Genomic DNA, 23,375 nt, shown 5'->3' on the forward strand with positions numbered 1-23,375 from the left:
ATAAGGCAAATGTAGTATAATTGGCTTGGATGGTGAGATGTAAATACTGAGACAAAATGATCAGATAAAAACTGAGGCGTTGGGGCTTCCCTGGTGGCGCAGTGGTTGGGAGTGTGCCTGCCGATGCAGGGGACACGGGTTCGTGCCCCGGTCCGGGAAGATCCCACATGCCGCAGAGTGGCTGGGTCCGTGAGCCATGGCCGCTGAGCCTGCGGGTCTGGAGCCTGTGCTCTGCAACGGGAGAGGCCACAGCAGTGAGAGGCCCGCGTACCGCAAAAAGAAAAAAAAAAGTGAGGCGTGGGAATTCCCTGGTGATCCAGTGGTTAGGACTCTGTGCTTTCGCTGCTGAGGGCGCAGGTTCAGTCCCTGATGGGGGAACTAAGGTCCCACAAGCCATGTGGCACGGCCCAAAATAAAAAGAAAAAACAAAACAAAACAAAAACTGAGGCATATAGATAAATTTTGTTGTTATATGTTGCTATTATAATAGAATACCTGTAGAATTATATTTTCAGGAGTCGTATAAATTGGATACTGGCATATTCTTTTCTTTCTCAATGAAATTCAAAGAATTAAAAGTTAATTATTAGGCTTTATATCCATTTGATGTCAGTAATGAGAAATTTCCTAGATCATTCTAGAAAAATAGTATTCAAAGCAAAGCAGGTACCTTGTTTTCATTGCAAGTTATGTGCTTTATTAAAGAAACTCTCTGCAGAGGCTTTGTATCACGAAACTAAGTGGTGTTACTGGGAAAGGCATTATAAGCGTCCGTTACATGAACAGTGATGGAAAAGAGGGTGTGCTCCTGGAAAGTAAAGCCCCTTTGTTTTCCAAGGTGTATTAACCCTCCTCGTGTGTCTTGTAGGGCTAACGTTTCATCAGCAACCATTTCCCTGTGTTTGGTTTTGCAGCTGATGGATCACTTGAAGGCTGGAATTGAAGATGTGTGTGGGCAGTGGAGCCACTACCAAGTGAGAGACAAGTAAGGAAGCAGAGGTCTCACCACCAAGGAGGGATATATGTGACATGCGGAACCTCAGAAGGTTCCACTGGAAGCTAGGTAGATGGGATAAGATAAAAGTAGAAGGAATCCTGAGGAAGGTGGCCAGGAAGATAAAGGGCCTGGGAGCCATGCCATACAAGAAGCAGGCAGAAGTCCTGGGAAATGGAGAGCTACCAGGTGGAGGAAGCAGTGAACTTGGGCTTGATTGCTTTAGAGGAAACTAGTACAACTGACGAGTGGAAATTAGAGACACCAGATTTAAGTTTAAAACAAGGACAAATTTCCCAGTGATACGAGAAGCACAACCAGGGAATAACAGCCTTCAAGAGGCTGCAGAGGAGGGTTGGTGAGTCATCAGGGATCCTGGGGAAGAGATTCCTCCATCGTGGGGGAGGTCCTTCCCGCATAACGATGCCGGGGGCCCTCTTCTCCACAACATCTCACATTTCAGAACTCATCCTCTTCTGGATTTAGTCTACAGCCATATTTCTTAATGACGTGGCCCTGAGGAGAGTTTATTGAGGATGAGGGAGACGAGATTTTTGAAGTTTTACACTGCTGTTTGGAGGATGTAGGCGTTAGCAGTAGTTCAATTAACCAAATGGTAGACATTTCCAACATATTGATGTTGGTGATGCCAAGAGAGACTAGATCTTTAAAATTCTGGCTCTTGCAGGGTGGTGGCCCAGAAACTGAGAGCTTTTGAGTGGGATTTTTTTTTTAAGATTTTTTGATGTGGACCATTTTTTAAAGTCTTCATTGAATTTGTTACAATATTGCTTCTGTTTTATGTTTTGGTTTTTGGCTAAGATCATGTGGGATCTTAGCTCCCCGATCAGGAGTCAAACCTGCACCCCGTGCATTGGAAGGCGAAATCTTAACCACTGGACTGCCAGGGAAGTCTCCTGAGTGGGATTTTTTTTTAAGAGGTAGAAAGAAGCATCGTTTTAGCAGTCCTTACAGTGTTAAAATAGAATTTAAATTCTGTGACTATCCACCGATCTAGAATTTAGGCCATAGATTTTTTTTTTTAAGTTCAAATGCCATAGTTATTCCAATGAAGCATTATTAAATATTCTTCCATTTAGCCGAATCTATACCTAACTTTCTAAACTGTGTCAAGAGCAGTAAGACACCCTCACTGTGTTCTAGGTCTTCACAATGTAGTACATGTGGTCCTGGGGGTGGGGTGGGGGAGAAGAGAAAGAGCCTGAACAAATGATTATGGTCAATATGGCGCATGTTATAACAGAGGCAAATGCATAGAACTATAGCAATACAGAAATGGGAGTGGGTTTGGAAAATAAATGAGTTCTCCAGGCCAAGAAAAATGGAAAGCCTGCCAAGCAACCACAGTAGCAGCAGTGTATTTCCATCTGCAAAGGCAAGGGAGAACATGTCATGGTTTGGATATGGGAGAGTGACAAGGTGAGAAAAAGGTGAGAAAAAAGGAGGACATGGCTGGAAAGACAGGGACACACTTTTATGGTACAGAGCTAAGGAGCTCTCTACAGCCATTAACACTATAAAGTTCTATTTGACCTTTAAAACTCATATCAAAAGGCTATTAAGGGCTTCCCTGGTGGCGCAGTGGTTGAGAGTCCGCCTGCCGATGCAGGGGACACGGGATCATGCCCCGGTCCGGGAAGATCCCACATGCCGCGGAGCCGCTGGGCCCGTGAGCCATGGTCGCTAAGCCAGCGCGTCTGGAGCCTGTGCTCCGCAACGGGAGAGGCCACAACAGTGAGAGGCCCGAGTGCCGCGAAAAAAAAGAAAAAAAGGCTATTAAATAGGAGAGTGGCATGACCATACTTGACTTTTGGAAGGCAAACTACAACAACCATAAGGAAGCTGGATTAGAAAGAGAGGAATTATCTTTCACATGATCTCCTTAACTTTCCTGTGTTATCACTATTCGTCTCATTTTAATTTATTTATTTATTTTAAACTTATTTATTTATTTACTTTTGGCTGCATCGGGTCTTAGTTGCAGCACGCGGGATCTTTCGCTGCAGCACGGGCTTCTCTCTAGTTGTGGTGTGCAGGTTTTCTCTCTCTAGTTGTGGCGTGCGGGCTTCTCTCTAGTTGTAGCATGTGGATTTTCTCTCTCTAGTTGTGGCGTGTGGGTTCCAGAGCGCCTTGGCTCTGTCGTTTGTGGCACGCAGGCTCAGTAGTTGTGGCCCGCGGGCTTAGTTGACCCGCAGCACGTGGGAAGTTAGTTCCCTGACCAGGGATCAGACCCATATCTCCTGCACTGGAAGGCGGATTCTTTACCACTGGACCACCAGGGAAGCCCCTAGTCTCATTTTAAAGATGAGCAACCCTGATTACAGCTTGTCCCTTCCTTTTGTTTGGTTGATTTTCAATGTATTTAGGTCCCTAGGCCATTCTTTCTTTATTTTAAAAAATGTATAAATGCTATGATTATTTTTTTTTTAAATGTGTTCAAAGTCACATGTGTTCCAGGCACTGTCGTGGTGTTTTTCAGAATAAAGTTAAGTGTAGTTTGCTTCTAGAAAAAGTATATACTTACATAACACATACAGAGATTGAAGATTTCCAAACTGTTGGTTTCCGTTTTTAGGTTTAAGAAGTTTGATCATAAGTATTTACGGAAAATCCTAATCCGAGAGAACCTGCCAAAATCGAGCATCGTTTCTTTGTACAAGAAGCTGGAAATGAAACAAGCTATTGAGATGGCAGAGACCGGGATACTGAGTTCTACAGCCTTTTCCATGCCCCACCAGTAAGTGACATCTGCCCTCGATCTAGACTTTCAATGTCAGAATTACAAGGGGCACTAACTCATTGTTCCATTTAAAGGTACTATTAGGAGTGAAGAGGCAGAGATATGACAAAGGAAAAATGGAAGAAATAAGATCTAAGTCTTGGCATCTTATAGCTTGGTCCATGCTCGATCTGTTTCACCTAGTTTCTGAAAATTACTTTCTAGCAAAAAGATGAGAGTTTTTTGACATCTTTCTTTGGGAGGGCGGGGCAAATGAATTTATAGAAGATCTTTAGCATATGTTACAAGTCTTCCTATTTAGACATGTCTACCCTTTCACCCGTGCTCATTTGCTTCTGCTAATCTTGCTGTTGTCTTTGTCCCATAAGTCATCTCTCTTCCTGTCTTCTATGAGGAGAGACCAGGTCAGCATCCTAGGATGCTAACTTGGATTTGGGCATGAGTGGTATAGGAGCAAGAGGTGTGGTGATCGGTGGGATATTTAAAGAGAAGGCCGTGTTTGTAATTGTGTCTCAGGCAAAGATCTGTGTGCAATTGGGAGAATGCCGCATTTGTATGAGACCAGCTGTGAACAGGAGCAAGGAGGGAACTGGCTACCAGTGGAACAGTGGGTGGGGTAAGACTGATACGTACCCCATCATTACAAGATGATGCCCTTTGAAGCCTGGTGCTTCAGTTGGAGTATCTGGAAACCAATTGTCCCAAGAGCTGGTTAGACATTTTTTTAAGCTGCTTTAAGTCTCTGACATTTACCGAGAACTCCTTGAATGTCATAAGAATGAATTCACCCCCTCCCTAAAGATGCCCAGTTTTCTCCCAAGAAATGGTTTACGAATTGGGGAAATTAGTCAGAACGTATGTTTAACGTAAGGAACACCAGCTCCTCCATCCTGACGTCCTCAGAAGATAATGAGTTTCAATTATCTCCCCACATCCTCACCTTTGAAAAGCAAGTTGAGAGAAGAGCTAAGAATAGATAGCAATGAAATTGTCATTAACACCTGAGTGTTACTTCTCATCCCTTGCTTGCTAATGAATCAGAAACACCATCACCTTTTTTACATGGGGAACATTTCCAGGAGCAGCCCTGAGGGCACCTTTGTATAAGCAGAAAGCTTTCTGCCGTATTTCTCAGCGAGACTGTTTTCGTGGTTGGTTGGTTGGTTTGTGTGCTGCCCACTACATGGCTTTAAGGAAATTTCTGGTCCTAAAACGGGAATGTGCTAACAAATATTTATTGGCAACACTGTGCTGAGCCATATGAGAGCCTGAGGCAGAAAATATAATCGGGGATACTGATCTCATCTTTATTTAAAATGTTTATATATCACTCGTCATGGATAATTTTGCATTCTTTTATTTTCTACAATATTGCCTTCAAATCCTACTTCACTTGATTCCTGAACTTTGGGGCATCCCCTTAGCGAAGGGGAGTACTAGGGCACCTGTTATGTGCCACGGCCTGTGGAAGCAGACGGTCCCTGCCCTCAGGGAGTGCACCCCTGGAGCAGGGTCTTGATAGTAATAAAATAGGGCACACAAACATACGATCATAAAGCCCAGGGAGCTGTGAGGGGGTGAGAGGGAACCTCATCTGGTCCCCAGGCATTTGACCTACTCACTGAAGGATGGATGAGAATTAACTCAACGCTCAGCAGGAGGGCTGGACCTGGACGGATGCAGGCAGTTTAGACCATGAGGAACTTCCTCAACCTTCTGCTCACTAGTGATGTAAGCACTTGGTCTAGGAATGTAGGGGCACTTATCTCAAATGAGAGTCAGTCTCTCATGTGCTAAAATATATTTTGAATCTCTGTACATTACGTTGCACTGGTCATAAGCAGGTTTCCCAGTTCCTAACCTCAAGGCAATTTTTGAGCCAGTTTCATTTAGAGGATGCCCTTGTGTTGAGTCAATTATTTTTCAGACATTGACTCAAGATTAGTAAGAGAGCCTTCTAGGTTGGAGACATTTTTTCCCCCTATAGCCCAAACCGGTTAGTTAACCGAGGTGGGAGAGGAGATTTTTTAAACCGATATTTACTACAAGTTTAGTATTTAAGTTGCATTCATTTGATCTCATCAGAAATCTGTAGGACGTCAAGCAAAAAGGAATTCCTCTCCTAAGATCAAAGCAGTAATTTCTTAAAAAACAAACCTTCATACAATAATAGGAAAAAGAAGTGTGTACTCAGCTCACTTTTTGTGACTCCGTATGAAAGGATAACAACAAAACGCACATATATTTTTTTTCTTTAGAAGTTTAAGCAATTGTTCTACAAGAGGTTTAGATTTCTAAACTCTGTGACCTTCAGGAGAACACTACCCCTAGAAGCTGTCTGTGGCACACGGCAGACACTGCTGATTCTAGGGAATTCCTTGACTTTTACGTACATTATTTTATTTGACTCTCAGAACAACCCTATGGAATAAATAGACTATGGACTTGGATTATTATTCTAACTCTGAGGCACCTTGCTTTACCCATGAGTAGGAAGTTCTTAGAAACATCGGTGGGTAGAGGCTCAAGCCGATTAAAAAATATTTGGTTACTATTAAAGAGAAGAGATATTAAAATATTTATAATAAAGATGTTAAAAAAGAAGAAAGTGAAAGATAAAAAATATTTATAGTAAATGTATAGGCATAACACACTAAGCTGTGCGACTTCAAGATACTGTCTTTAGAAACTCCCAAATAGTTACAATGTCATGTATTAAAAAGCACAGATTAATTTATTGCAGTTGAAGAATTTTTAAATTGATCACATAATGACAGGTATAAGTTCACAGTCATGCATTCTGACACCAGAGACACTAGTATGAAGATTCTGATGCCACGTTCACTTCCATGATGGAACGTTGCCTTGTAGGGAGCCGAGCCCACAGCTCTGCATTCTTCACTCGTTCTCAGTGTTGGTCACCTTGGTGACCTTTCTAAGAAGACACAAGGCAACCACATACACAGAAGAGCTGTTAGTACCATTGTTTACTTAGTGGGCACATCCTTCAGTCAACATACATTTCCCTGGATTTCATGTATAAAGCTACTAAAAGAGGATGGATTCCTCCAAATAAAGCAGGAAATATTTGACCTTTTGGGACTTCGTCTTATGGCATGAAGATAACATCTACTAGATTTCATATCTCTATTGCTGTGTTTAGAACGGAAACCTCTTTTTACAGCATTATAGCATCTGATTTTTTTAAAAAAGTTAAGGGAAATGTCAGCTTTTTATTCAAATACATTTAGATTCAGATTTCCCCAGTTTGATTTCAATGGCCATGAAATTACCAGTGGTCTTTTATTTAAGGTAATAGAGGTTTCTTTTATATCTTGTTCCAGTGATGAGACTTTCACTTTATAATTTTACTTTTTTTGCCCTAGAGATTACTAACATTCAGTTTTTCTGAGGATTGTATCTTTCCTGTGCTCATGATATCATTTCAGGAGTGATTTTGCTAACGAAGTAGCAGGTAGGAAAGTCCATGCATCAGTGATTGCCCGAATCAATCATTCATCCTTCTGATTCTATAGCTGCAGCTTCTCAGTGTGAATAAATACGAGGCAATGCTGCCGGGAACCCTGTACTGCACATCCAGCCAGCAGCCTAAATGAGCTTGAACTGAGTCTGGTCCTTCCCAGAGTGGTTAATTATAAACTGGGGAGAATGCCAAGTTAGATTTCCTATCTCAGGTTTAACTTTACCCATAGTTTTTTCCTATTTGGTCATTTTATTATGAACACACAAAGTGGAACTATTTGATTAGCTGTTGTTTCTGTTTAGCAATAGATTCCTTCCACCATAATAAAGGAATGTGTTCAGATTGTGGGAATGCGTGGGTGTATCTAAATCAGAATAAATTTTATTTGAAGGACATTTAAACAGTTAGGTTGAAATGACCTGATAGTAATGTTTAAATCACCGAGGGTGGTAACTGAATATCAATAGTGTTGACGTTTGCAGCTCCGCGATATGGAAACTGGTTTCAGTGATTTTGTAGGAAGGGCATAAGTCAGTCGACAGATCGCATTGCTAAGTAAATGCTGGCGTCCTGTGATATCCAGTGTCCAAGCCCTTAAAAATCTTTTACCCATTGTGCATTACTTACAAAAATATCCTTGCTATGTATGATGATATCGCTACCAATGTTTGGGGAAAGGGACTTAAAAAGTGGCCTGTCTTGAAACCAATAACTTCTTGTCTCTATGGTCAATTATCCTAAGACCTGTGCAAGCAGGTAACAGCACATCAGCACACGTGTGCTTTTCAAAAAGCTGCAGCCAGAAAAGAAAAAACATCACAGCTCCGTAAGGGTTTATACCAATATGTCAAGGGAGGTAATAGTACTGAAAGATGGGTTTAATTTTCTTTAGTTCTCCTATTTTTGTTGTTCCTATGTTCTACAGTGAGCGTATATTATTCATACAATAAGTTTTTAGAAATTACCACCACTAGACCGAGGTGATTGAAATCAAATATGTGTGTCACATGAGAATTCTGCACATAGCGATGTCATGACTGAAATCCTCAGAGGACAATTGTTCATTGACTGCTAACCTGGCCATGACTTGGCTTTTAAGCCCTTTTTTTTTGGGGGGGGGGGCGGGGAGGGAGGGGTGCTTATGGTGAAGAAGGCTGAAAGAAGTCAACTGTTTCTAGAATCTCAGAGGGTCCAGTGTCTCTGAGCTGGCCTGATTTTCATGGTGGCAATGGTCTAATTCTCCTCGTAAAATATGATTTTAGTTTCTTACCATTATTCTTTAACCAGAGATAAAGTCCCTAAAGGGACAATTCCAAGATAAATGTACTTATAAAGGTACTCGTAAAAATTTAGTATTGCATAGATTAGTGCTATTCAAAATGTGGTTACTACATGGTGTTGTCCGTGAGCCTTGAAGGAATAATCTTATTTCTGTTGAATCTAAGAGTGAAACATTTGGTTTGCCCTTTGTGGTATCCTTTCCAAAAATGTATCTCCTAATCATTGATTTTTATTGTTTTTTACAAACGTGTCTGTTCTTAATAGATACGGAGGAAAAAAGTAACTGGTTTGCCATGACTTTAAACTCCTTTTTAAAAATGGGTTAGAGAAATTCCCATATACAAGCTATAGGCAAAGAAGCCACATGCTCAAAATGTAAGTCAAGACACACATGCTGACATTTCATATGAATTTACTAAAACAACAGGAAAAGTTATGTTAAAAACATAACCTTTACGTTTATCAATTAGAACTCCTGAAAGTAAATTCATGCTTTTGTGGTCCCCTTGCCAAGATGGAAGAATAATGCTTGGCTTCCCTCCAATGATGTTTCCAGGGCCCAGAGGATACAAGAAACCAAAAGACTCTGCCCTGAAGATGTGGAGTCCATGAGGGACATTCTGACACACAACATGTACCAAGTTCGACAAAGGGTGTGTATAAGACGTGTCCCTGTTGCCTGTCCTGGGATCCAGTCCTCCAGGAATCAGTTCTTGTTCATGTTATTCTCTCCAAAGCAGTCTTCTTGATGAACAATTTCTCTCTGCTTAGTTTGGAGAACAGAAAGTTAATTGTTATGTTTCTGCAGCAAAATCGGCACCCATGGTATAAAGAGAAATGCAAATCCAGTTGCAGGCCCTAGGGGTCAGGCTGCCCTAGCCCTGCAGCCCCAGAGTTTTCCAGAACCAGCAGGGCTCCCTCCCCCTCCAGAGACAGAAAAGCAGTGACACTCATCCACCACGGAAGAAAGATGGCCCCAGGATGCCTCTGATGGTGGAGTTGTTTCAGTGTGGTTGACTGTAATAGAGCTTAGAAAACTGAGATGGTTTAGATTAGAATATCGAAACCACATTGCTGAAAGCCTAAGATAAAAAAGGAGACATTTCAGGGACTTCCCTGGTGGTCCAGTGGTTAAGATTCCAAGCTTCCACTGCAGGGGTCATGGGTTTGATCCCTGGTCCGGAACTAAGGTCCCACATGCCGCTAGGCCAAAAAAAAAAAAAAATATATATATATATATATATATATATATATATATATACACATACACATACACACACACACACACACATATATATATCCACAAAAAGGAGACATGTCAGGCATAGTATTTTTCAATTTTGGAAAAGGGTATGGAGGGTATACTAGTACTTGGGACCTGGCCCAAAGTTCACAGCAAGAACATTTCAGGGACAGTAAGTGAATCCTCCTGAAACTTTGATTTAATCAAATGGTATTTTCATTTGTGTCCTCTAATTAGGAGTTCTTTAAGTTTGAGGATTCAATGGAACATCCCAATTGTTGACTAGGGTTAGAAGTGAGTTAACCGTGAGGGCCTCGGTTTTGGTGACCAGGTCATGGGACTCCAAAAACTCATCTGGTCAAAACTCATCTTCTCCAGTAGAAGATGCTGAGGTCAGAGGAGTTGTTTTTCTGACTTGTTTAAGATCTCAAAACGAATTGCATTAAGAGCCCAGGTCTGCCAACTACCCACCCACAGCTCTTTCCATGACTTCAGAATTGCATGGTCCAGGGCAAGGGAATGTCTTCTGGCTGCCGTGCCGAGAAGGTCAGTGATGAAGGGGAATGTGTCAGCAAAAAGGCCCTGCACCTGCGGGAGGAACCCAGGTCAGCAACACTCACAGCACACGTCGAGTACATTCAGCAGCTTTCAAATCATTCCAGGTGAAACTGTTTCAGCGAGACTATCACATTCCGCCTTAGATAAGTAGTTAAGAGCTTCCTGGTTTGAAGAATGCTGGCCAGCTTAGTGAGGGCTGGAGTCCAGAGGGTGCCTGGTACTCAGACGTGCCCCATGGGGGTGGAGGTTGAGTTTAGGGAAAGTCCAGGAATAGAAAGAGAGATTCTGGAACCCCAAGCCACCCCAAAATGAGGCTAACCGTGCATTCTCTCTTTTTTATCAGGTTCCTAAATAATCACCTTTCTTCTTCTTTTATCAGACTGACCTCCAGGTTTCTCCCTTCTAAGCTGTGCAGGACCTCCCTTCCTTGTTGATCACCTAGAGCCAGTAGGTGATGGAAACTCCCACGGGGAGAACATACATAGTAAACAGAGGGGGACTCCACCCCCGAGATGGCTTTTGCTTCCTCTTTTGTTACTTGGGAGAATGACTCACCAGTCCTACCCTTTCTGTCTTTCCTTTCTCATCCTAACCTTTAAAAAAATTTTTTATAATATATTTTATTTAAACCACTATATCAAAAATATTATTTCAACACATCATGAATTTTAAAAATTACCAATGAGATATTTTATACTCTTTTCTTTTAAATTAATGTCTTCAAAATCAGTGTATAGCTTATTCTTACAGCACATTACGATTTGGATTAGCCACGTTTCTCTTCCTTAAAGCCTCCTTTATTTTTCTTATTTTTAAAAAATTTTTATTTTATATTGGAGTATAGTTGATTAACAGTGTTGTTGATTGACAAAGGTGTACAGCAAAGTGATTCAGTTATACATATACAATATACCTATTCTTTCTCAAATTCTCTTCCCACTGAGGTTACTACAGAGTATTGAGCAGAGTTCCCTGTGCTACACAGCAGGTCCTGGCTGGTTATCATCCTGTCTTTTTCTTTTTTTTTTTTTTTTTTGCGGTACGCGGGCCTCTCACTGTTGTGGCCTCTCCCGCTGCGGAGCACAGGCTCCGGACGCGCAGGCTCAGCGGCCGTGGCTCACGGGCCCAGCCGCTCCGCGGCACGTGGGATCCTCCCGGACCGGGGCACGAACCCGCGTCCCCTGCATCGGCAGGCGGACTGTCAACCACTGCGCCACCAGGGAAGCCCTATCATCCTGTCTTTACGTAGTTCATATGGCTCCTCTCCTCTGCCATGGTCCTCTTGCTCTCTTGAAGGAAAAACCAAAGGTGCAATCCCGGACAACTGTCTGTCTGCTTTGTTGCTAGTGGGAAGTCTACAGTTTGGAGGCTTGTCACAAAAGGTGACATCTGTAGTCCTCTAGTTTGGGTGAAAGAGATCCCGGTAAGCACTTCATAAACATCTGAGGACCATGCTGGTCTGTGGTTCAAGACAAATTTTCACTGGCCTCCGTGAAGATAAGGAAGACATTTTTCATAAAACTAAACTGATCCCATTTGAAAAACTGTTCTGTATCGAAGATCATGCCCGTCCTACTACTTTGGTTAAAAGACTTTTTCCTTTTTGAACTGATGGTGGTGATACTAATGGGCTGATTTTTTGTGCGTATCTTTGATTGGCAACATTTTAAAATAGCAACCATCTAGACATTGCCGAAGGCGTTTTTAAATTCCCCTGATCCCTAAACACTCAGTAACCGCTGGCCTAGCATAACGAACGTGACCTGGGAAAGAGAGTGTGTGTTGGCTGGGGGGGCACCGAAGTCTGTGGGTACCTCGGGGGTGATCACTGTGGGAGGTCACAGGGGGACAGCGCAGATGGGGGGCACTAGCCTGTGAGCCAGACGCAAGGCTCCCACCGCAGCTTGGTCCCGAGGGGCTGGCCCCGAGCACAGGCCTTTCCTCCGGGGCCACAGCTTGTGCCTGTGTAATTGAGGCAAACGCTCAGAGGACCTGAGCACCACCTGCTCGCTCTACTAGTCTTTGTTCTTGGTTTTTCCGTGGTCTCCTGAGGCTGGAAGTTGTGCTGAGATGTCTGTGCATGTTTGACATCCCCTTCTTTCTACAGACCCTGTCCTACAGCAAATACAACCTCAAACCCCAAACGAGCGAGAAGCAGGCGAAAGAAATCCTGCTCCGCCACCAGAACACCTTCAGGGAGAGCGCGAGGAAAGGTCACAGCCTGCCCTGGGGAAAGCCGGTAAGGCGGAGACACTGACTCAACTGAGCTGGGTCGGGGCGGAGCAGGGCCTTGTCAGGTGACTACCTCAGTATTTAAACAAACAAACAAAACCACTCCCTCGTTGACAGAAAAAGACAAAACTAAGGGGGTACAGGACACCAGACACCCCCTTCTCTGGACCTGGGCCCTTTGGAGCCCAAAGCATCGGTCCACGGGGTATGTGGCAGCAAACTGCCCTCCAGGATGGGTCAGTGACGGGAACACACTCCCTGGGCTGTGAGGCTAGACTAACTCCCACGGTGGCCAGGGACTGGACATTCCAGGGGACCATCCGTGGACAGGGACCCTGGCTCTAGGAAGCTTACTCCTCCCCCAGGGAGATACAGGGAGGAATTTGTTCTCCCCACGTCTCTTGGACCCTATCTTCATGGCAACCACTGTGCATCTGAGCTACTCCATCTGAGGCCATATCCAAGCAATCTTACTGGGACTCTGAATGGAGGTTGGGGCTGGAGTAGCCCCTAATCTCTACCCTAATGTCAGTAGGGCTGCAGGAGAAACTTTGAGAGGTTTATCATGGTCTATTTTATCATGAGAGGGAAAGGACATATACTGAAGGCGGAGGCATTTTGCTTCCCTTAAACTGAAGTAACTGAAAGGCAGTGATCCAAACACGATGCTGCAGAGGGGGTCTGTATCTCTCACTTTGTCGTGTGAAGCTGTCAGTTGTGTGGCTAACTCTGCTTTTTATTTCTCCTTGTTACCCACAGGCTGGTACCCAAAACATCCGCTACCTCTCCTTTCCTTATAGCCATCCTCAGCCAGCAGGCAGAGATGTGAGGGTGGCTGAATTCACAGGTAACCTGCATCCCTGGCTGCTTCTCTTTTCTGGAAAGGTTCAGATGGTAAACTGTTTCAGGCTTGTGGGCCAAAAGGCAAAAGCAAGAATATGAAAGTACATATATGACAAGAAAAAGAGAACACAAGTATTTTATTAGTTGAATTCAGAACTATAGTGATGAACACTGAAATTTGAAATTCATATAATTTTTACTTAACAGGAAATATTCTTTAAATTTTTTTTTCAGCCATTTAAAAGTGTAACAACCATTCTTAGCTCAGGGGCCATACCAAAAGATGCATCAGAGAGATACACCTGGGGGTCATCAACTGCTGACCCCTGTCTTAGGGAAACATAAAATGGGCCCTTCTTTGAGGTGGTGGGATTCTCCTGTGTTTTATAAATTAGCAGAATTCTCCAAAGTTGGCTAAATTTTACTAAAATAACTTCACCAGATTTACTGATTGGATGTTTCCCATTTAATACCTATTACTTAAATAGAATTCTTAGAGTTATTGAAACGGGCTATTGTGCTCATAAAAGCTATTATTATTATTATTATTATTTGCAGTACACGGGCCTCTCATTGTTGTGGCCTCTCTCGTTGCGGAGCACAGGCTCCGGACGCGCAGGCTCAGCGGCTATGGCTCACGGGCCTAGCCGCTCCGCGGCACGTGGGATCTTCCCAGACCGGGGCACGAACCCGCGTCCCCTGCATCGGCAGGCGGACTCTCAACCACTGCGCCACCAGGGAAGCCCCAAAGCTATTATTTTTTAAACGTGTATATAAAATGATTTTCTATTAGCATAAAGTGGCATATAATATATATGATATGCCATGTTCTCTAGTTTAATATTCCTAAATTTTTAAGACTTGGAATCACATTGGAAATTTGAATAAACTAAACACATAGGATTTGAGAGTTAAATCTTTGAAGAGTGAATATAATTATTCCTTACAATGAAACTTTATTTTTTTCTGATATAAAAACATGCTTGATATAAAATCAAAGTCAGCCAGTGGAGAAAAGCATAAAAAAAAATTTAAAAGCACTCGAAACTCCAACACCCAAGATAATCACTATAGAACATTTTGGTAAGCATCCTTCTATAATTCTATCTATATCATCCTGATCTCTACCCTACTTGGACCTGATACAAACAAACAAAAAAAAATCACAAACACATAGCAAGGTATTATACATAAACTCATAATACAGTCATTGTTTTTCAATATTTATGAATTGTCTAGTTCACTCAACCATATGTTGTGGACATATTTTAGTATCAATAGATATGAGCCTAGTAATCATTTCATGACTTAATAATGGTCAATTATATGAAAGCCCCCAGCTTATTTAGCAAAATCCTTATTAACAAAGATTTAAGATGCTTCCCATATTTAATGAATATAAGCAAAGATATCTAATAATTTCTTTGGAGTACTTGTGACTGATTCTTGCTCAAATAACCAAGTACTCCCTTAGTATATATTCCTGGAAGCAAAATTTTTAGATAAAAAATTACGTATATTTAAATTTACCTTCAGATCAACAGTTGTGAGAAAGGTGATTTCTGAACGTTTTCAGCATCACTGGGCTATTTTTTGTTGTTGTTGTTGCTGTACGCGGGCCTCTCACTGTTGTGGCCTCTCCCGTTGCGGAGAACAGGCTCCGGATGCGCAGGCTCAGCGGCCATGGCTCACGGGCCCAGCCGCTCCGCGGCATGTGGGATCTTCCCGGACTGGGGCACGAACCCGTGTCCCCTGCATTGGCAGGTGGACTCTCAACCACTGCACCACCAGGGAAGCCCCACCGGGCTATTTTGAGTTAACGTTTGAGTAGTCTACTATATGACAGGATAAAATCTATAAACCACAGTTAATTCTCATCTGAGTCTTTTTGATTTTCAGTGAGGTTGAACATCTTTTCATATTTTTAGAGGCAACCATATTTCTTTCGAGGAAGTTTTTGTTTCTGCCGTTGCCCATTTTTTTCTGCTTTTTTTCTCTTAAAACGAATTTGAAGAACACCGTATAACACGAATATCACCCATTGTTTCATATTTGCTGCCAATAATTTTTCCTAAAGTTTCACATTTATCATTTAGTTTTTAGATATACTTGTCTTCAAATTTTTGTATTCTGATTCATCAAATCAGCTCAATCTTCCACAGAAACATTAGAAAAATGATTCACCAAGTAATTTAAAATCTAGAACTTTCATAGTTTAATTTTTTCAATTTCAAGCCAAATGGCTAATAGTTATTTTGATAATACAGATATTTATCTTTGTGTAGGTTAAGACAGAGACACATTTCAAATTGTTTTCAAATGGCCATGCTCCTGCGCCAGCACCTTCTTTTCCAATTTTGTTGTACTAGTCATTTACCCCTAAACTAGAGAGTTTGGACACTTAATTCTGTTTCATTGATCTAGTCATCTATTCCTACGTCACACTCTTCTAAGTAGTATTATTTTATGTTAAAAAGAACTATAATACAAACAAAAGCAAACAAAACAAAAGAACAGCAAGCATAGGGTGTATAATAGATTAATTTTTAAAACTCTTCCTGGTACAAGCAGCTGGTGCTATTTATGTTGCTTGAGTGATAGAGAACACGAAAGCCTCACAGTCACTTCTTGAGATGAATGTCAATATCACAAGCTACGGTAGCAAAAAATAACCACACAGCAGCCTCAGCTGAGCACTAATGTACAAACACGTTATAAATAACATACAGTGGGATAGTAAAAGAATACTACACCTTACAAAGTAGGACTTATCCCAGAGGTGGGGTTGTTTAACATTTGGAAAATGCATTTACATTATTCGCCAGATTAATAGGTCAAAGCATCCTTTCAACAGATGCCCTAAAACACATCTCACTCACGCTTTCAATAAAAATCATAAGATCCTAGGAAAACACATATAGGACTTATATGAAGACAACATAAAACTCTCCTTTTCCATGCTTCATTTCCTCTCTGTAAAGAGGAGAATGTTGGTACCTCCCACATACAAGTGTTGCCCTGAGTGAAGCCATTTGGTGCAGGTAAGACTCTTAGAACAGTGCCTGCAACCAAGTAAGTGGGCAAGAAATATTAGCCACTATTGATTTTATTACTAGTGAGGGGTATCGAAGAAGACTTGACTTGGGTAGATAGGGGTGTTATTGAAAAGAAGACGGTACTTTAGAAATGTCAGTTCTGGGCTTCCCTGGTGGCGCAGTGGTTGAGAGTCCACTTGCCGACGCAGGGGACGCGGGTTCGTGACCCGGTCCGGGAGGATCCCACATGCCGCAGAGCGGTTGGGCCCGTGAGCCATGGCCGCTGAGCCTGCGCATCGGGAGCCTGTGCTCCGCAGCAGTAGAGGCCACAAGAGTGACAGGCCCACGTACCGCAAAAAAAAAAAAAAAAGAAAGAAAGAAATGTCAGTTCTACATGAGTTAATCTAGACGTGGAATGAAACCTTAGTCCCAATGAATTTTTTTTTCTTTCAAATGTGCTCAACTGGTTCTAAATTTCATTCGGTGAGGAGAAACAGTGGGTAACCTAGAAATCTGTGAAGGAAAAGTGAGACTTGTTTTATCAGTTATTCTTAAGTTTTAAAGAATTATAATAATAATCAGGATTAGACTGAGATAGTCCTCCGTGGGTATCTGGGCACAATTATTTGCATCCACCTTCTCTCCAAATCTGAACCCTTTACGCACCAGGACAAGGTCAGGGAATGGCTGGAGGGGCTCTAGGGGAGAACGTAGAGGGAGGTGTAGCATCCGTCAGGCAGCCCCCTGATGTCCCCCGCAGCTAACCAGGCTGTGACGTGCAGAGCACTGTCCCTCTTCGCTCTCCCCTTGTCCGCCCGTGTTAGGACACCCCTTCTCTAGATGTCTGGGTGCTCCCTGCTGGATTGCAGGCTCCACACACTCCTCCAAGCTCCTTTGCCTTTGGGGCTCCCTTGGTGTTGTAAGTAGAGAGGTCCTGCCTGGACAGCCCTCCTAGAACCCAGGAGCACTGGGGAAGGTGAGCGACTTCTGTGGGTGGAGTGCGGTGATGGTTGCCCTACTATGTGGATGTATCTAATGCCACAGAACTGTACACTTCAAATTCATTAAATGGTAAATGTTATGTTTTATGTATTTTACCACAGTTAAAACGAAACAAAACAAGACCATGGGGAGGGCAAGGTCCGGGTCTCTAAACAGCCTTTGTTGTATCAGGAGTGGGTTAGGCTCAGCCCTGCCCTGGGCAGAAACCCTTTCCCTGTCTCTCCTTCACCCACCCCCTGGTGCCCATGTCCAGAGGTTAGAGCTCTCAGCCAGGTGGAAGGTAGAGGGACAGACACTCAGATTTTGCTGCAAAGGTTTCCATTGATATCTCCCTGGAACTGCACTGCCTGGTGCCAACCTGGAGGAGGACTGTGCAGATAGGAGAGTCCCCACCCTTCCTCCTTCTGCCTTCCACTTTCCAAGCAACTCCTTCTTCCCGTTTTGGATGGATCTAGTGACTTAAGTTGAGTGGAAGCTTGCAAGTCACCTGCCCAAGCCTCTCCCTAGTTCTAGGACCCCACTTTTCAGTAACCAGAAGGTGGGCAGGAGATGCAGCTGGAATCTGTCCTCTGAGGGGGACCTTAGCTCAGAAGGATGGTTGGAAACCAGGAGGGGGGCTGAGGGGAGACAGAGGAAGGAACGGCTCTTGGGGGCAGAAGGACCAGCTGTTGCTTTCTTAGTTAGCGTTTCAGGCACCAAAGCATCAAGAGGAACTCTGGTTCCAGACCAGATCGTAAGCACAAATTAAAGGGAAGTCCTGAAAAAACGGCCAAATATTTTAACTCACTTTTTTAAAAATTCAAAGCAGCTGATTCCCCTCCTCCCACCTCCCACCCCCTCCTGAACTTCCAGACAACCTTCTCAGGACAATTTGGTCACATTTTTGGAAAAATAGTATTGAACAGGATATTTGAAGTTTTTCTGATGTCCCACATTCCAAACACATTTTATCAAGTATAAACCTGTGTACATATTAGTTCTAGCTGTGAAGTTTTTGTTTTGTGTTTTAGAAGGAAGTAGACAGTGGGAGAAAGAACCCTATTTCAGATTTAAATATAGATGTCTTAAAGTACCTAAGTTTTCAGGAGAATATTTAAAGGGAAAATACATGTATAATGTGAGAACTTGAAGAAATGAGAAGAAATGAGATTTCTGAAAAATCCTCCCTAGAAGGCATGTGCACAGTGAAGGAGGGAAAGACAATGTCCCGGACGTGGTTTAGGTATCTGGAGGGGACATGACATAGGTACCCAATGGCTGCCCTGCACTCTTGACGGAGCTGTCCTGACCCACACACAGCTTTTATAAAGGAGACAGGGACAGCCTGGGGAGGAGCAGATGCCAGCTTCTCAGACAGGCTCTGCTCAAACTGCAGCCCCATCCTCACTGTGTGATACTGGAAGTCACTTAACCTCTTAAAAACCTAAGAGATGAGGCTCACAATTTTCCTCCTCTCAGAGTGCTGTTGTGAGGATTAAATGGCATAACATGTAAACAGATCAGCACCATGACAGCACAGAGTAAGTTCTCAGTAAGTGGAGGTTCCCATCCTTCTTGTTGCCATCGTGGGCCAGACGCACCCTGTGCACGCCTCACATCCTCTGAAAGGAAGGCATCACGGCTGTTTTGCTACTCGTGACTCTGCTGTGGTCCTCTCCCATCCCTGTTTCTCTCAGATTAGCTATTTCAAGGTCAAAAGGATGAAACTCAGATTTAATGATTTCTGGTAGCCACCGATTAAAAATCAAACCTAGTTAAAAAATGAAAAAAAAATCAAAACAAACCAAAAAACCACAAACAAACCTAGATAAAATCCACGCTTTTCATATCATAGTACCTTGGAACCTTGAGTTTAGCGTTGGTCTTTGACAACACAAAGCATCTTTTTGTGCTTTATGGCTAATGGATCTGATTTTGTGAGAAACACTCCCTCATCTCCCGGGGAGAGACCAGCCGGACGCGCAGGTTTCCGTGCACTTCTATTTATTTCTCACACCGCGTCTATAGCTTCTACTCCACCCCACCTTGGGGTGGCAACCTCGGAAAGGGAAAACCATGCTGACGAGAAAGGTGAGTGAGTGTAGGAGCTGGAACAGCCGGAGGACTCTTCTTCCCTCTGAGTTCTCTCACCTGGATATGAAGTCTCCACTCTCTGATCTTAAGTCCTCTTCTTTCCTCCTTCGATTATCCTTTCCCAGATCACGACGGCAGTGACGCGGAAGTCCCCACCATCATGTTCAACACACACTCTCCAACGGGGTCACTTCAGGAAGGACGACGGACACAAGAAATAATCCCGTTGAAGAACTTACACAGAGGAGGGAAGCCAGCCCACTTGGGCTATCAAAGAAATAGGACCCAAGAAGAACAACTGGGCGGGGGCAGAAGGGTGGTTTTGAGGCCCAAACCGCTCTTTCACGCAGTAGATGAGGACTTCGAATCTGGGGAGGAGAGTGAGGAAGAGGCCTCAGCCATTGGGTCCCGATGGTCAGCTGAGCACAGACCCGGCAGGGACCTCCAGGGATCCCATAGCCCTTTGCTCCAAAGCAAGTAATGTCAAGGTCCACAGGATTGTGTTGGGTTTTTCCAGAGTCCATGTTCCGATTACTGTGAAAGAAGGATGTTCAGAGTTCTGAAGAGAGCAATTGAGTTTTGTTCTTGTTTATTTTTATTTTTTTGATGTGGACCATTTTTAAAGTCTTTATTGAATTTGTTACAATATTGCTTCTGGTTTTTTTGTTTGTTTGTTTTTTATAGTTTGGTTTTTTGGCCACATGTGGGATCTTAGCTCCCCGACCAGGGATCAAACCCGCACCCCCTACATTTGAAGGCAAAGTCTTAACCACTGGACTGCCAGGGAAGTCCCTTGAGTTTTGTGCTTGTTCCTGGTTTTGGGAAGCTATTGTGACTCTCTAAGAGGCAAGGAGATTCTTCAGAGGACTGGGAACTGACTCGCAGTCTCTTCCACATTCTTAGCTGTGCTTAGCTGTGCTTTGTAGACGAATTCCCTGTGAGAGACAGACGTCAGTCACCCCAGGGGTTATTCACTAAATGTGTCATTCATGTAATTTATTGAGATACAAACATGATTGGTCAATAATTCCCCTTGAGGGCTTCCCTGGTGGCGCAGTGGTTGAGAGTCCGCCTGCCGATGCAGGGGACACGGGTTCGTGCCCCGGTCCGGGAAGATCCCACATGCTGCGGAGTGGCTGCGCCCGTGAGCCATGGCCGCTGAGCCTGCGCGTCCGGAGCCTGTGCTCCGCAACGGGAGAGGCCACAACAGTGAGAGGCCCCGCGTACCGGAAAAAAAAAAAAAAAATCGGACACGCATAACAAACTTATGGTTACCAAAGAGAAACGTGGTGGGAGGGGATAAATTAGGAGTTTGGGATTAACATATACACACTACTATATATAAAATAGATAACCAGCAAGGACCTACAGTATAGCACAGGGAACTCTACTCAATACTCTGTAATAACCTATATGGAAAAGAATCTGAAAAAGAATAGATACACGTATATGAATAACTGAATCACTTAGCTGTACACCTGAAATTAACACAACATTGTAAATCAAATATACTGTAACGTAAAATTAAATTAAATTTCAAAAAGAGGAAAATGTTAAAAAAAAATCCTACAGCTCAAAAAAAAAAAAATCGGACAAACCTATTTCTATTGCTTGCCTGAATGGTCTTGGATTTCAGTGAATTCTGAAGTTGGGTAAAGAGGCATTTCCTTGTATTCATCCTATGCAGAGGCTTTCCACCTTAAAAGGGATTCCACATGTTTTCTGGTGTTTGGGATGTGGTAAATGTCCTTATTTATCCTCCCCAAATCTGATGTGATGCCATGGGAGCTCTTCTGTCTTTATTCAACCTGGTAAAAGAGAAACATAGGCTGTAGAAGGGAGTCCGCCATGACAAAGTGCAGATGAGATTCTAGGTACTTTACTGTTCTCCCTTCATGCTTTTCTCTCTCTCATAACAGCCATATACTTCTGTGCTTCTCTTCTTGGAAGAAAATACAGGGTCACAGGCGTTAGAGCTGTAACAACCACCTGAGTTCAGTGATTAGAATGACCCTTCCTACACAGGGGGTGAGTGCTGTGACAGGTGTGTGGCAAAGCTCAGGTCTTCAGCCTGCAGGGAGGCTTGCAGAATACTCTTCACCTACTCGGGTGCCTGCCACTCAAATGATTTGGCTTTTTAAATCAATATAGTTAGTTCAGAGCTCTGGCTCTGAAGCCAGACCACTTTTAGCTGTGGGACCCTGGGCAACTTAATTATCTTCCCTAAGCTGAAATTTGCCAATTGATAAAATAAGGTAATAATGTTATCTACCTCCCAGAATGATCGTGAGGATTAAATAAGATAATATCTGTAAAATGCTTAGCTCAGTGCTTGATCATTGATGGCTATAATTATCTAGGCTAAAATATATGTGTTCATGAGAGAGGACATACATTGGTTTAATCACATGAATAGTGATAACAGACATCTGAGACCTTCTGAGAAGCAGTTTGATGGACATAACAAAGGATACTTCGGGGCACTGGGAAGAAGATGTGACAGAATTAGAGAGCATTGAAAACCATCATCACAACTCGACCCGGTCGAGTCTCCAGCCATCCGTCAACCAACAGCACAACCAGAAATAAGGTCTGGGTATAGATTCATGTTTTTCAAGCAAAGCTCATTTATGTTTGTGTCATTACCTCAAAATTACTGCATTTCCTTGCTTTGGAGTTACCCTGGTGTCCAATTCTAATCATCGTTGATTCTCAGAAGTCAGTGAGTTGAGAAGCCCTGTCTCTGCATATTACGATAGGCACCCAGTGAGAAAGGGAAAACTCTTTTTTGGGGAAGCATCAATGGGCTTTCATTCTTCAACTTGGAATCTTTCCTATACGGGGATCTGTCCTCCAGAAAAGTGATTCCCTTAACTTATAAATATTAACTAGAGAGATAGGTGTTTAAGAATTTTAAGCACGGGGAAAAAAATACCTTCTAGTCATAACTTTCTAAAATTAGGAAAAGTTCATTTTTAATAAATAAAATCAGTGAACGTATTGATGTTGTCTAAAGTTTTTGCAAGTATATTTTATCCATGAATAATGCGGGTGGTTTCTTGTAGTTTTTAATTGTTCTTTCCTGACTAAACTCTGTCAAGTATCTTATTTCTAACTCTTCCTGAGAAAACCCAGCCATGCAGACAGAAAGCTCCCCTGTTAGAACATCAGTCACTGTTAATTGTTAATTGGGCCATAAGCCAAGGGGAATAAAAGAGATGCCTGCCTCAGTACTAGCTACTCCTCTAATTAGCAAGGGATATGTTGTTTCATCTGGCCACAGTATTTGATTTAATAAATTCTTTTTCTTTCTGAGACTCTAACCAGCTTCCAAGCCAGGGATGCTCAAGAAGTGTGACAGGTGAGAGGTCACAATTTCCACCCCCCAGGCTTCTTACTCAACAAGGTAACTGGAACCATGTTGTAAAGTGAACCAAGGGGGTCACTACTCTGTTTCCAGGCAGAGTAATACAGATCGCGAATCAAAATGGTTGGTCCTAAAATCAAGGTACACACTTCGTGTGCTAAGAAATCAGGCTTGACTAGAACAGTCATAATAGGCAGCATTTACAGAGCGCTTACTACACGTTGGGCACTATTCCAAATGCTTTTTATATGTAAGTGCAGCATCACCCCATCTTTGTTGTGTTGCTGTTGTTTGTTTGTTTTTTGGGCACACCGCGTGGCTGGCGGGATCTGAACCTGTGCCCCCTGCAGTGGAAGCTTGGAATCCTAACCACTGGACCCCCAGGGAATTCCCAGCATCAGCCCATCTTAAGTGAAAGGATACAGGTTTAGAGAGATGCAGTAATTTGTCCAAGGTTTCCCTGCTTCCAAGGAAGACCTTGGAAACCAGGTCTGTCTGGTTT

General features: G+C 43.0%; 1 protein-coding gene across 1 annotated transcript in view; it reads left to right on the forward strand.

Moving 5' to 3' along the window:
- The window catches only part of SLC9A4 (solute carrier family 9 member A4), a gene marked incomplete at its 5' end in the record, with an annotated part of 58,707 nt that extends 38,278 nt beyond the window's left edge, over nucleotides 1-20,429 (forward strand). Inside the window, 6 exons of the mRNA XM_082851752.1 lie at nucleotides 915-985; nucleotides 3,591-3,752; nucleotides 9,077-9,173; nucleotides 12,429-12,560; nucleotides 13,313-13,400; nucleotides 19,632-20,429. Of these exons, the coding sequence (XP_082707878.1) occupies nucleotides 915-985; nucleotides 3,591-3,752; nucleotides 9,077-9,173; nucleotides 12,429-12,560; nucleotides 13,313-13,400; nucleotides 19,632-19,987 (906 nt within the window). The 3' untranslated portion in view covers nucleotides 19,988-20,429. The remainder of the gene's footprint in view (nucleotides 1-914; nucleotides 986-3,590; nucleotides 3,753-9,076; nucleotides 9,174-12,428; nucleotides 12,561-13,312; nucleotides 13,401-19,631) is intronic.
- Nucleotides 20,430-23,375: the final 2,946 nt, after the last annotated feature.

The sequence above is a fragment of the Leucopleurus acutus genome (genome assembly GCF_964270905.1).
Source record: "Leucopleurus acutus genome assembly, chromosome: 12".
Classification (NCBI taxonomy): Eukaryota; Metazoa; Chordata; class Mammalia; order Artiodactyla; family Delphinidae; genus Leucopleurus; species Leucopleurus acutus.